This window comes from Catharus ustulatus, chromosome 8 (assembly GCF_009819885.2).
Source record: "Catharus ustulatus isolate bCatUst1 chromosome 8, bCatUst1.pri.v2, whole genome shotgun sequence".
NCBI classification, from domain to species: Eukaryota; Metazoa; Chordata; class Aves; order Passeriformes; family Turdidae; genus Catharus; species Catharus ustulatus.
In genome coordinates, this window is record NC_046228.1 from 33,927,895 (window position 1) to 33,941,853 (window position 13,959).

The 13,959-nt window shown below is 47.0% G+C and overlaps 1 protein-coding gene across 1 annotated transcript in view; it reads left to right on the forward strand.

Annotated features, from left to right (window-relative positions):
* SGPL1 (sphingosine-1-phosphate lyase 1) overlaps nt 1–13,280 on the forward strand; it is a 28,876-nt gene extending 15,596 nt beyond the window's left edge. Inside the window, exons 7-14 of the mRNA XM_033065992.1 lie at nt 4,754–4,842; nt 5,511–5,616; nt 6,037–6,135; nt 6,872–7,021; nt 7,999–8,237; nt 8,740–8,886; nt 9,771–9,891; nt 9,971–13,280. Coding sequence (XP_032921883.1) covers nt 4,754–4,842; nt 5,511–5,616; nt 6,037–6,135; nt 6,872–7,021; nt 7,999–8,237; nt 8,740–8,886; nt 9,771–9,891; nt 9,971–10,111 — 1,092 coding nt within the window. The 3' untranslated portion in view covers nt 10,112–13,280. The remainder of the gene's footprint in view (nt 1–4,753; nt 4,843–5,510; nt 5,617–6,036; nt 6,136–6,871; nt 7,022–7,998; nt 8,238–8,739; nt 8,887–9,770; nt 9,892–9,970) is intronic.
* The last annotated feature ends 679 nt before the right edge of the window (nt 13,281–13,959 follow it).

Below are 13,959 nucleotides of genomic sequence, written 5' to 3' on the forward strand. Positions count from 1 at the left end.
GTGGAGGGATATGGGTGGGTACATGGAGTTCACATGCTCTTTAAGAAGTTGGGCTCAAAGACTTCTCTTATTTTCTTTTGTTCTCCCCAGCATTGAATTAACATTTCAGAATAATTTCTGGAGGCTTGGACAGTTACAAACTCAATTAAAAAGAGCACTTTGTCAAACTGATGATTTGCTTCCTGTCTTGGGAAGGCCCTGCTGCAGCTGGTGGCTCAGTGCTGCAGTTACACTTCTGTAACTGGTGAGACTGCAGAGCAAACAGGTTTTAATGTTAAACCAAGGAAGGTGCAATGCTCTGAGTTTTCTTTAATCTGTTTAAGAAGGGCTGCTGGCTCATTCTACTGAGAATGGTTTGCTCAATTCAACTTTTGCAGTGTTGAAATTTAGAACAACTGCTTTCCCCCTCCCGAACTTCCTCACTGCCAGCTCTGAGAGGCAGAGTGTCCACTGGATTTACTAACCTGATTTAAGCAGCAGGGACTACTTGGGCAATTTGTTGGTGTTGGTGGTTCCTGAAGGCACATGGAACTTGTTGGTGTTTCTGGAGAGGGTGTCTGTGTCTGTGCTGCATGGAAAGCACCGAAAAGTTTCTGCCTGGACTACTCAGTGAGGCAGTTTCACTTCCTTTGTGCTCTGATTTCCATAGCACATTGCAGAGCAGCACTTTGTGGGAGTAATATTCTGCTGCTCAGTCTGGGGAAAGCAGCCCAGTGACACATCCATGCTGTTCCCAAGGTTTTCAGCAGCCTGGGATCTCTGTGTGGTCCTGCCCTGTGTCATGTGGACACTCCCTCAGCAGCATCTCTGGGGAGCTTCCTCTTTGAAGGTTTTTGGTGTGTTTTGTAAATGCCAAAATGAAACCTGTCTTTTTTTTACATTTCTGGATGTTAAATCAGATGAGCAGCTGGCATTATTTACAGGAGCTGCCTTTAGCTGAGCCATGTGGGCTGTAATCCTCCTTTGTTGACATGGGCATAAAAGCTCTAACAATGCCCTGGTGGTTTGGGGGGATTCAGACATGCCTTTGCTTTAAATTGCTCTGAGACATGTTTCAAGTTTTTAAACAGTTTAAAAAGTAATAATTTTCAGCAGTGGATGGATGCTTCCTATTTCTCACTAATTACTACTATTGTTCTTACTTTAATTGTGTTATGCAAGAGCAAAGAGACAGGAATTGGTGAGTTTGGGTGCCTGGAAGATTCTAATCACGTTCTTGCAATGATTTGGAAGGACTAATTAAGCTCAGCACATAGGAGCAGGGGAGTTTGTTCTTGTCTGATGTGTTCATGTTCACAAGGTGCTTTGCTTTGCAGTGTTGGCTGTGTGGATTTCCCCTGTAATTTGGGGAGAAATCACCACTTTTATGCAAACTGCAGTTTTTTGGTTTTTTTTCTAAGTAGCTTTTTGAACTTTGAAAGGAAGGGGCAGCTTTGAAGTGTAGGGAAAAATCCTGTGTGACTTGTGAGTATTTGATGTGGATCTCTCTGTGAATTCTTCTTCCACTTATTCTACAGCTGAGGACAGGAGAGAAAAGGCAAAATTACCAGATGCAAGCCTAAACCTCCTGTAGAAACCCATTTTGTCTCTTCTCCCCAAATTCTGTGGCTTCCAAACTTTGGCTGCTCTTTTGAAGGAGAGAGATGTGAGTGATGTGTCTTGAGGGGGGCTTAAACTGTGCAGAGCTGTCAGATTTTATCTGTAGTGATGAGCAGATCACCTTGAGAGACACAAGGTGTGGAATTTACAACCTGCAGGTTTCCAGGGGTTTTATGGGAGGCTGCCACAATGTTATGACAGTGCAGTGGATTGTGGTGTGGTTTTTCACTGTGCCCTAGAAATAAATTGTAGTTTGCTTTTATTTTTGTTATTCATGGGGTGGTTCAGCTCAGTGAAACTTTTGGTCAGCTTTGTCTCCAGGGTCTAAATGGACATGTTTCTTGGTGAAAATGGAAGCAAAACTTTAGAGACCACGAATCAAGTGTTTCTTCAATGTTGACAGTTGGACAGTGGAATATTCCAGGATTCCAGCCCAAAGGAATCCTGGAATAGCGACCATATCTCTTACTGCTGTTATAATGTTGAGGTTCCAGAGCACTGGGATTTTGAGGGAGGGAGCAATGGAAGTGATATACTGAGTTTGGAAAGCAGGAGGGATATTTATTCCCTGTGCTCTCCTCTCCCCTCCCATTTGCAAAACAACAAATAAATCAAGAACACAAAATGTCTGTTTACTTTTTCTTTCTCCCCATGCTTTGAAGCTAGTGCTGGGTTGCAGAGCTGCTTAAAGCAATGCCTGTTTCCAGCCCCTTTTCCCCATGGCATGTCCTGAGCCTGTGGACTTAGATTGAGGGGAGAGAAGAATGTGTGTGAGCCCTGGGCGGGTGCTGAATCACTGAGCCTTGGCCGGGTGCCGGCACCGCAGGCACTGGGGAAGTTGGATCCTGTGACACTGATTCAGGCTCTGGCTGCAGCAGAACGAGTTTGCTGTCAGTGGCTAAGCTGACAAAGCCTCCTATAGAGGAGCAGGGCTCCATCCACAGGTACAATCCATGTGGACCAAGAGCATTTTGCTGTTGGAGCTGTGCTGGGCTGAAGGTGATGCTCCAGACTCGGGCACTTCTCTGTGGTGGAGACTCAGGATGTGCTGACTTAGGAAGATGAGCTGGCTGAAATTTGGCTTTTTGGATGGATTTTCAGCTGTCTGTGTGGCTGTCTGCATGCATGTCTGGGTGCCTGGGAAAAGGATCCCTCCTGGATGCCTCCTCTTTATCCTGCATGTGACTGACTGCTGACAAGTGTTGGCTCTGACCTACCACAAACTGTGTGTGGCTCAGCATTTCCATGCAGGGGATAAAGCCAGACTTTGAGGAAAGGCTTGTTACATATGAAGGCAAGATGTTGGTGTTTTCCTGTTAGGATTGAAATGGGAATAAGACTGTACAGAGGCTGCTTTTTCAAGAGCAGATTATCAAGGTGAGCATAGGGAATGCTGCCCAACAAGGAGCAGTCTGGTGTTCAGTGATAGGAATCCCAAGATCTCCTAGCAAGGTTTTCACAATCATTACCCTAAGCAGTGTTGCAAGGATAGGCACAGGTATGCAATAATCCCATTCCTCTTCTCCCACCCAGTAAGAAGGCAGTCTGTCACCAGCTGGGTTTTTTTTTTTCCCCAAAGGTAATCACAACCTGACAGATCTTTTCATAAAGGGCATTGGGAGGTGAGTGGCACAGCCCATAAAACCCTTAAAACACTGAGTCCCTCCTGCCATCCATTTGCTTCACAGTTAATGCAGTGATGTCTTTATCCAGTGTGAAGCTCTGTTAGGTTTTGTCTCTGACAGCTGTTGCTTTTAAACATCCCCCAAAAAGCAGGAATTGTCTGTGGTGTGACAGTTGCTTCCACACTGCCTGTGGCAGCAGCTGCTACTGGCTTGGATTGTGTTAGGAGCAAATCCTGGCAGGCTGTGAACTTTGTTCCTTATCTCTGTACTTCATGTTTAGTCATTGTCACACTGCTTGGCATTTTCAGGGTTTGCAGCCATGTCAGCAGGGAAAAAACAAAGGAAAACCCAAACTTAGAGATGTCATAAGGCATACAAATGTGATATGGTCTTTTTTTATGTTCATTTTTGAGGGGGAAGAGGTTAAAAGGGGAAGTTGAAGTTGGTTCAGCAGATCTGAGGAGCAAAATTAGTTCCCTGTAAGCAATAGAAGTAGATTTTGGTTCTTCATTTACCTGAACCTCTGTATAAGTGTCCCAGCTACCCCATATCCTCAGGTTATGGCTCACCCAGTCAGTCAGTCCTGCAGGCTGCTTGACAAAACAACCTCACATTTTCCCAGGTTAAACTTTTACTGGGGGAGGTCGTACCCAGTGTCCTCTGCGTGCCAGAACTCATAAAAGCTGACTACAAGAGACCTCTCACTTGAGGAAGTCCTTCCTGTAAAGAGTTTAATTTGTGTATTTGCACCAGCTCTTGAGTTCAAGTATGCCATAGTAAACCTGTGTGTGCCTTGCTCTATTCCACCTCCTGATGCAAACCCAGTGGTCAGGGTGAAGAGGGCTGGGACAGCAGGGTGAGTGGGTGGTGTGGATGCTGAGGGACTGGCTGGGGAGAGCAATGCACAGATTCCTCCTGGTGTAAAATTTCTTGTGTCCCTGAGGGCTTAGAAGCTCTGGTGCTGAGCAGACCTGGGCTGGTCTCAGCAAAGAGGAGGTGGGAGAGAGCTCCAAGTCCTGCAGCATTCTAAGTTCTGGGAAGGTTTTGTAGCTCAGCTGAGCTGACTCTGTGCCTTGGTGTGGCACTGCTGCAGACCTAATAAACCCTGCTGGACTTTAGCTGACTTAACACAGAACCAACTTCATTGTTTCCATATACATGGCATAATTAATCTGCAATGCAGATAAACAATCCCCAGGTAATCAAGAGCTTAAGTATGAGTAGTTATGTGAGGTGACTGTGCAATGTGGTCCCCTCCTCTTGGGCTCTGGAATTCTATCTGTACTTTTTGTTTGTTTTCCCTTCCCCCCATCCCATTTAAATATTCATCATTTAAATGTGCATTTTCAAGCTGAGTGTCAGAAAGCTGCCTTGTGCTGTTCAGTAACTTCTGCTGCCCTTTAAACCCTGAGTTGTCCCATGCACCTCTGCAGCAGAGACAAGAGATGCCATGCTTACATCCCTGTTCTGCTTTTCCCTCCTGCAACACCCATTGTTATTTTTCCTTGTTTGCTTTTTTCTGGTGACAGATGACATCTGGGGGGACTGAGAGCATCCTGATGGCCTGCAAGGCATACAGAGACCTGGCTTATGAGAGAGGCATCAAACAGCCAGAAATGTGAGTGGTGCTACCACAGCTTCTTCCTTTGGCGGCTTGTGGGATTTGCTGGACCTCAATAATCCTTCATTTCATAGCTCATTACCACCTATTCCTTGTCCATCTCTGTCTGGAGGAGAGAAACCTGTGTGGAAAGGAGAGTTCAAAAGCACAGGAAGTTTTACAGCAGCCTGGGGAGCACAGATGTTGCTGGGGGCTGTGCTGAGCAGCTGTATTTTGGCAATACCTGTCTGCTGCTCTAGACAGCCTGCTCTGATCTTGCTCTTGAGCAGAGATTGTCAGCCCCTTTGAAGTATTCAAGGGGTTTGATTTATTCAGATCAAAGAAGGCTTAGCCTTCTTCTTAGCCAGCTCTGAGGCTGGAGTTGGGCTGATTGGAACTCAAATGGGGAATTGTGCTAATTATTACACTGCTAATAGAGGATTTGCTGTCTCTAATGTGCTGCCTCTTGTCTAGATGGTGCATGGAAAATATTTCTCTGGTTAATTGCTTTGAGGGGGAAAATGTAAGAAGAAACACTGGTGGTTCTTTTCTTCCCTCTCTGACATTTAAGGCTCTGATATTGATATGAGGCCTCAGAAAACAGGGTTAATTAAGGCTATTCTGCCACTGCCACTCGAGATGGGAGACAGCAAATGTTCCATTCATTTCATCTGTTCCTGTTCCAGGCTGGTCCCAGTGAGTGCCCACGCGGCCTTTGACAAGGCAGCACACTACTTTGGGATGAAGCTGATCCAGATACCACTGACCAAGGCTATGGAAGTGGATGTTCAGGTATCACTTCAGTCTCTCTCTGTGAGGAAATTAATATTGCATAGCAACTAGGCAAGAAATCTACCTGTCCAGATAGTGAGTCAGTAGATAAAGAGGGAGGAATGTTTTCTGGAAACAATGAAAAACAGCACAAGTGCTGTCACTGCAGATGAAACAGTATTTGAATTAACTGGATGTTATCCCTTTGTCCCTTGGATTTAATTTAGACTCAGGTAATTAATGTATTTCATAAATAGTGTGAACAAAAATATTATGATATTTCCAAATGGATGAGTCGTTGTAGATCGTTGCTTTCCTCTCTGTACACTTTTATGCATTGGTTTTTAAGACCAGACTCTGCACTTTCTCACTCTTTATCTTTTTTGGCAGGATGGCACTTGGTAAATGGAATGTGAGCATCTTCTCTCTTTTAATCTTCAGGCAATGAGGAGAGCTATCTCGAGGAACACAGCCATGCTGGTCTGTTCTGCTCCCCAGTTCCCACATGGAATTATGGACCCCATTGAAGAGGTGGCAGAGGTAGGACACCCCTACCTGTAGGAATCTGTGCTGGCTTTATTGCTACAGGACACAAGAAGGGTACAGGGGTTCCAGGATGCAGTGAATTTGGTGGGGGCATCCCACTGGCTGTGAGGGTATTACTGTCCTCAAATGAGCTCAAATGTAGGATGCAGCTTGAGAGTGAAGGGGAATGTGTGGCTGTGAGACCAACCAGAAGTGCTCATTCTTTGCCACTTCAAAGGAAAGAACACCCAAATGGCTCACCTGGTGAAAAGGCTTTGATTTAGGGCCTGCTGGTTGTAGCAAAGTTGGTGTGGAAGTCTGAGGAATGTGTGGAGGGAGTAGGAGTCAAAAGGCTGGGATCTTATTTTTTGAACACACCTCTTGATTTCTTTCCTCGCTGTGCTCCAGTTATTTATTTTGTATGTGACCAGCCAGGGCCTCTGACCTTCTGTTCATTTGGCTCACACCCTTTTACTTTATTATGGATACTCCTTTCAGATAATGTTGCCACATTCCTTTGGCAAACACAGCAAACTACCAAAATGCCAGGTTGTTTTTCCTCTGTGTGGAAGGCAGGAAAAGGCATCCTACAAACAACCAGCCCTTCCACATTGCCTCACTTGAGAGTGGTGTGATGTTCTCAAAGGGTTCAGTGGACATTTAACTGTGAAATGCCAAATACATTTTGGTGACTGGAGTTTGGGTGCCCCAGCCACGTAATTTTGTTCCCTGATCTCTTGTTCACACACAGCTTGCAGTGAAGTACAAAATCCCCTTCCATGTGGATGCCTGCCTGGGTGGATTCCTCATTGCTTTCATGGACAAGGCAGGGTTCCCCCTGAAGCATCCCTTTGACTTCCGTGTGGAAGGTGTGACCAGCATTTCTGCTGACACCCACAAGGTAAGGACAGGGGAGAAGGGTCTTCAGTGCTTTCATTTCTGGGGTGTGACTCCTGTTGCCATCCTGGCCTTCAGGCATTTCTTTCCTACTCTGTGGAGGGGCACTGAGGTGCAGGGGTAGGGGCTGCTCTGTTCAGGTGCTTTGTGCAATGTGCCAAAGTACAGAACCCCTCGGGCTGGAAAAGCTCCAAGACTTGAGTCCAACCTGTGACCAGTTCCCACCTTATCAACCAGACCAGAGCACTGAGTGCCACATCCAGTCATTCCGTGAACACCTCCAGGCATGGAGACTCCACCACCTTGCTGGGCAGCCCCTTTGACCCCCTTCCACAAAGAAATTTCTCCTGATTTCCAACTCGAGCCTCCCCTGGCATAACTTGAAGCTGTTTCTTCTTGTCTTGTCACTTGTTTTCTCTGAGCAGAACCTGACCCCCACTTGGTTCCACCCTCGGGTCAGGGAGTTGTGCAGAGCCAGAAGGTTCCCCCTGAGCCTCCTTTTCTCTGGGCTGAGCCCCTTTCCCAGCTCCCTCAGCCACTTCAGCCCCTTTTTCAGTTCAGTTCCCTTCCCTGGACACGCTCCAGCCCCTCCAGGGCTCTCTGGCTGGACACAGCCCTCAAGGGCCCCTAGCACACAGGGATAATCACTGCCCTGGTCCTGCTGATCACACCATTCCTGATCCAGGCCAGCTGTCATTGCCACATGGGCCCATGGTGGCTCATGCACAGCCACTGTCACCAGCACTCCAAGGCCCTTTCCAGCTCCTCTGCCCCAGCCTGGAGCTGCAGCGGGTTGCTGTGACCCAAGGGCAGGACCCGGTACTTTGCCATGCTGAACCTCTGCCCATGGATCCAGCCTGTCCCAAGCCCTCTGCAGAGCTTTCTGCTCTCCAGCAGACCAACAAATGGGATCTTGGTGAGGACCTGGATGCATTCCTGTGCCCTCTTGCTGCTTTCTAACCCTTTCTGTGCCCCTTGCAGTATGGCTACGCTCCCAAGGGCTCCTCGGTGGTGCTCTACAGTGACAAGGAGTACAGGAAGTACCAGTTCTTCGTAGCCCCAGACTGGCAAGGGGGAATTTATGCCTCCCCCTCCGTGGCAGGCTCCAGGCCTGGTGGGATCATAGCTGCATGTTGGGCAACCCTGCTGCACATTGGAGAGTCAGGCTACGTTGAGGCTACGAAGAGGATCATTAAAACAGCTCGTTTCCTCGAATCCGAGTACGTGCCTCAGTGTTTGGATGCTGCTCTTCACCCCTGGGCTGGACCCCTCTTCCCAAACTGCTTTTGTTTTGTTTTTCCCTGGTACCTGCTGGGGGGAAGCTGCTGGGCAGTTCTGGGAGAACATTTGTTTGTGCCTCAGATATTCAGTTTGGCTTTGAGAGGTCCTTCTGCCTCAGCTGTGGCTGAGGGGGAATCTGGAGGGAGGACAAAATAAGGGTTATACTCTTCCTTGTTAGGGTGTAAAAGGCTGATTTTCTCTGCTTTTTTGTCTTCCCTGCTTTCCATTTCTTCCTGAGTTTACTTGACTTCAGGGTTTGTAATGACCCAGGTCCTCTGTCAAGTCCCAATGGCCCAGGCTGGGTGTGTGATTTTTGGGTGGGAATGTACTGCTGTCTGTTCCCTTCTTTAAGCTTTTCCTTTAAGGCTCCAGCTGTGTGGACAGAATGTCTGAACCCTGTAACCCTGATGAGTCATTTCTTTTCTCCTCCTTCTTTTCAAGGTTGAGAAAAATTGACAGCATCTTCATTTTTGGGAAGCCAGAGGTGTCTGTCCTTTCCATTGGCTCGGACATTTTTGACATCTATCGATTATCTAATTTTCTAGCTGCAAAAGGATGGAACTTGAATGTCCTACAGTTCCCACCAAGGTGAGTGTGTGGAGACCAGGGAGTGATGTATTTAGCCAGGGTATGCAGGATGGTCAACTGCAGGCCACGTAGCTCTCATGATTTGCTGAGTGCTGTTGTCCATAGCTGATAAATTGTACGTAGAATTTTCCTCTGCAGAGCAGGAATCACTTTTGTAATTGCCATTATACAGCAGTGAAGATAAAGTACTGGTAATTTTAATGAGCCTGGCAGAGGACATATCTGAGGCTCTCTTTCTATTTACCTCTATCTAATACAAGCAGAAAAATATAAATAACCAAGGCTCTATCTCATGTTTAGTTAACTGAAGGTTTGTAGATTGATTATTTATTTTTACTGTCTTCCTCCTGCCCACTGAAGATGAAGGAAATTAAAACAACAGTAAACAACAGTGAAGGGCTGATCATTTTCAATGTAAAATTAATCTTTGTCAGAGACTTTAAGTGGGAAATTGGGCTTTTGTTGGCGGAGGGGGGCTAGTGCTCCCAGATGCAGCTGCACTGAAAAAACTTTTGAGTGGCCGTGTGAAGCAAAGTCCAGAGAGCCTGAGGTGCATGCTTCCTTCTGGTGATGGCTTAGAAGCTGCAGAGGAGGGAGAGGGAAAGGATGGCAGGGGTCACCATGCTTGCAGGCAACTGCATTTTTCTCAGCAGAGGTGCCTGGGATGAACTGAGAAACTTTAACCTAATTGTGAAGTAAGGAAGGAAGAAGGAGCTGGTTCTAGCAAGCATTTTGCAGGGATTACCCTTAGTGGGAATGCTGTTTTAAGGAGATCCACAGTTACCACAGGCTCAGAAGGGCTCAGCTGCTGCTGGGTGCTCAGAAAACGTGGAGCTGTGTGTACTGGAGGTGGTTAATCTGTGCCCTCTGCCCTGCCTGCCCAGCATCCATCTCTGCATCACGCAGCTGCACACGAAGCCCGGCGTTGCTGAACAGTTCCTGAAGGATGTCAGGGACAGCATCCAGGACATCATGAAGGACCTCAACGCCAAGACCACCGGCATGGTGAGGAGGCCAGCACTCTGTGAGCACTGTTTGGGCTGAGGGTGTTTCTCCTGTGTAACAGCTGCTCTTCTCTGCTTAGGGAGCCATCTATGGAATGGCACAGTCTGTCCCGGACAGGAGTCTGGTGGCAGAGATTTCCCAGGCGTACCTGGATGGCCTCTACAGCACGGATGTTCCCAGCAGTGAAAAGCACATGAACGGCTCTCCCGGCCACCACTGACTGCAGTGCAACAATCGGTGCCTTGCCAGCCAGCACTGGGGTGCTTCCAAAGGTTTCCTAGGCAAAGAGATTGCAGTTGCTACAACTGCAGGTCTGAGGGTGGCTTGATCTGGAAAAATTCCTCCCCTGTCTTAGTCTGTTGTGAAATCTGCATTGTTTTCATGCCCAATTTCAGTTTTAGGGCTTACCCTCCATCCCCCCTGCCTGTTTTCATCATGGCTATTGGTGGTGAATTGAATGTCCATTCCACAGCTCCAAATTCCTCAGGTATTCTGCGTGTCACTTCATTCCTCAGCTGTTGTTTCTCCTCAGACCTGGTATTCAGCCAGTGTCCAGCCAAGTGTTAAATTTGAGTTCTCACATTGTGTTCCACGGCTCCAATCTTCCCGGAAGTTAATGGTAGACAGCAAATGGGAAATTTTGTGTTCTCTTGAGTATTCCTGTAAGCTGCTGCATTTAACAGACCGTGCTGGGAGCCTTATATCTGTGTAATGCAGAGCTGACAAATTGGCAGAGGGAAGGCAGTCACTGCCTCCTTTTGAAATCCCCTCTGGAGATCTCAGTGAGACTGCAATCAATATCTGCCGAGGGGGAGGAAAAAGAACAACACAAAATCGTTTTCTGGAATCTCTTGAACAACAGCAGAAATAGAAACCAAGCACGTGGTTTAGGAAAAGGAACTGGATGGTACTGAAAACCCTGGTACATCGTGGCTGTTTCGCTCCCCTGCCTCTTGTAGAAGACATGCATTGACCACCCAGGAGTGCTGTTTGCCCTTGCACAAATCTGGAGGGAGGTGCAAAGCTCATTTCACTGTTCAGAACTTGAAGGTTTTACACTGTCCCCTCACGATGCTGTAGCAGAGCCAGCCAGGCCCTGGCCCGTGTCACAGCCAGGGACGTCGCGCGCAGACGGTTTTTTTAACCACGGTCTTTTAGTATCAAAAAGGTGACTTTTGTAATAGCAGTAATCTCAGCTCTTTGCACTGATTCTTTTAAGGCACATTCTCAAAAGGGCATTCACCATTGTGCCTTGATGCTTCTCTGGCTTTTTTTTTTGTGGCACGCCAGGGACGGTTGGAGGGTTCAGCAGTTTGACTGTGACCTTGGTTGTGGTCGTTTCTTTATGGTACTAATTCTGAAAACAGACCTCAAAGGCAGGCTGACCTCAGAGGAAGCACCCTTGGCTGTTAGGTAGGATAGTAGTTGTAATGAGCCAAGTCCCTTCACAGTATTACAGAGATGCTGGGAGAAGCTGAGGAAAGGATGCAGCAAGTCAGAGGTGTTCCAGCCTTGGGCATGTGGCTCAGCCTTCCTATTTTTCCCTGCTGTTTTGAGGGTGAGAGAGTTTTCCCAGAGCAGCCTTGTGAGGCAGTTGTGGCCTCGAGGACAAGCCAGAATCTCTCAAGTAGTGTTGGAGTTACTCCTGCAGGGCTTTCCCATGTTTCAGCTCAGTTTTTTGCATGGAGCAGAGAGTTTCCCAGGCAAAATCCCACATGTGGGCGAAGACTTCATGCAGTGTCTGCACAGTGCTGTGCAGGGCATCTGAAGGCATCTCTCTGCTGTAGCCTGTTAGCCTGAAGCTGGCCCTGGCTGAAGCACAGGAATTTTAAGGAATGAGAAGGTCACTGACCAGCTCCTGCACAAACCAGCGCAGCCTTGGGCCCAGCCACTGTGGGAAGGATCTTGGCTTTCCAACAGCTTTATTCCCTGTGCTAGGAGACACAAGCATTTGAGCCATCTGCCCTGAGCTTGATGACTTTATGCAAGTCCCTGAGCCCTTTTGAGATCATTGAATTGCCCAAGAGTCTCTTGATGACAGAGAGGGACTCTCATCTCTGGCAGTTTGTATTGGACCTATTTGTTCCCTCAAGGTCTTGCCAATATGATCATTACTGTATCTCTGAGTTTGCAGTACTTTGGAGACAGTCTTCAGTGTCTGGCTACTGTGATGGTTCTCTTTGGAACCGAGATTTAACAAAACAAAAAAGAAAAAAAGGGAGGTACTCTTTTTGTTTCTGCTTTAAAAGAAAGAAGGGGTGGATTGGGGTGGGCTGAAGGAGAGCAAAACTCCCTTCTCTTCCTTCCCTGGTTGCATTTTCCTCCCAGGAAGTAGGTGGATCTAACAGATCAGTGCTCCATTTCACATTTTTGGATGTATTTGAAGATGTTATTTGTAAGTCAATGTATTCTATTCTGGGCTTTGCTTATTAATAATATTTGTGGGTTTAATTGTTCCATGTGTATTTGTCCTATACTGTAAAGGTAATCCTGTGGTCAGGAACAGGCCACTGTAATTCCCTGTGTAGTTTTTATTCATCCTTGTCACCTAACATGTAATCTGCATCTACTTTATCATGCCAAATGGTCTTGGAAACACAGATTTGCAGGCTGTATGATTGTTTCAAAGACAAAAAAAGAGAAGAATTTGATGAACTGGATTATGATCTGAAACTGGATGGTACTTTTAGACCTGGAGAGATCCTTGCCTCTGTTAATTCCTGCGGGATTTTCAGGTTTTCCAAGCGGGACACTCAATCTGTTGCTTGTACAAAGCACTCCCAAGGGATTCACCTGTTCTTAGGTACTAGAATGAAGAATATCCAATGGGATGGACCAAGAAGAGATGTGTGTCTTCATGCCATGGATTTCATCTGCACTTTTCTGATGACTTGGGGGAGAGGGGAGCCAAAGGGTTGCGTACAACACAATAATACCTTGCCCAATAAATCCACAAGGACTTTTTAATGGACAAATAGGACGAGTTGATCTGATGGCAGTTTTCTGCTTTGCTCTGACTGTCAAACTGGAGGCTGAAATAGCTGGAGAGCTGGTGAAAATGGGCCTGGTTTGTATTAAAATGGTGCGTTTAGCTATCTATGCTCACTGAGCTCTTGTTTTTCTGCTTCAGTGCTTGTTTGAATGAATGGGGACCTGTTGTTCCTGGAATTTGCCCATGCACAGCCTGGTCTGTGGCAGGGAGGATGGTTTATGAATCTTACTAACTCTGCCTGAGGGCTGCTCTGTCCTTCTGTCAAAATGAAGGTGGTGTCCATGTCTGCATCTTGTGTGATGTTCAAGGATGCTGGAAGTTAAGAGCTATGGATTTTCTATTAATACTTTGTAGAACTTTAAATGGTTAAAAAAAGGAGAAGAAAAAAAGACCTCAACTGGGTGTTTGTAGTGTTTTTTCCTAGACTTGTGCTGAAAGCAAATGCTGCTGGTTTCACATGAGATTGTTCATTGTACCAGTGAAGATCTTGTCCCACCAAATCCACGCACAACCTCTTTTTGGGAAGTATTCCACCCTACAGCCCTCATGCTGTGCTGCTTTTGTGCCTTTTGGTTGTACTTTGCCTGTGTTGGTGCCTTGGCTGTGGCACAAGCAGGTTTTACCTGCCCTGGCTTTGATAATCTCTGTGTCTTTCAGACCCCAATCACTCTGAGGTGAAGGCACCCACCATTTCTGTGTGAAGTTTTTCTGTGGCAGAAGCACCTTCTTGAGGGCAGTCAGGGCAGTACCTGCCCCTGTTGGTGTCATTTGATCAGTGAGGCCTCTTTCCAAAGAGCCATTAGGTTAAATGAGATGTTTATTGTAAACATTTTCACTTGGTGTCCTGCTAAAGGCTGGCTCCAGTCGGGGTGAGACCACGTTCCTGATGTAATACTGCTAGAGGGGGTTACAGCAATGACACACTGCACAGCACGTTACAGAGAAGCCAGAGGGTTCACAAAACGTGTTGTAGGCAGAAAGCACATTCCAGGAGGTAAGGAGGAACAGCAGGGGCTGGATGGGGGCAGGCTCTGGACAGATTTACTGGTGCGGTGGTGTAACTTGACTCTGGAAGG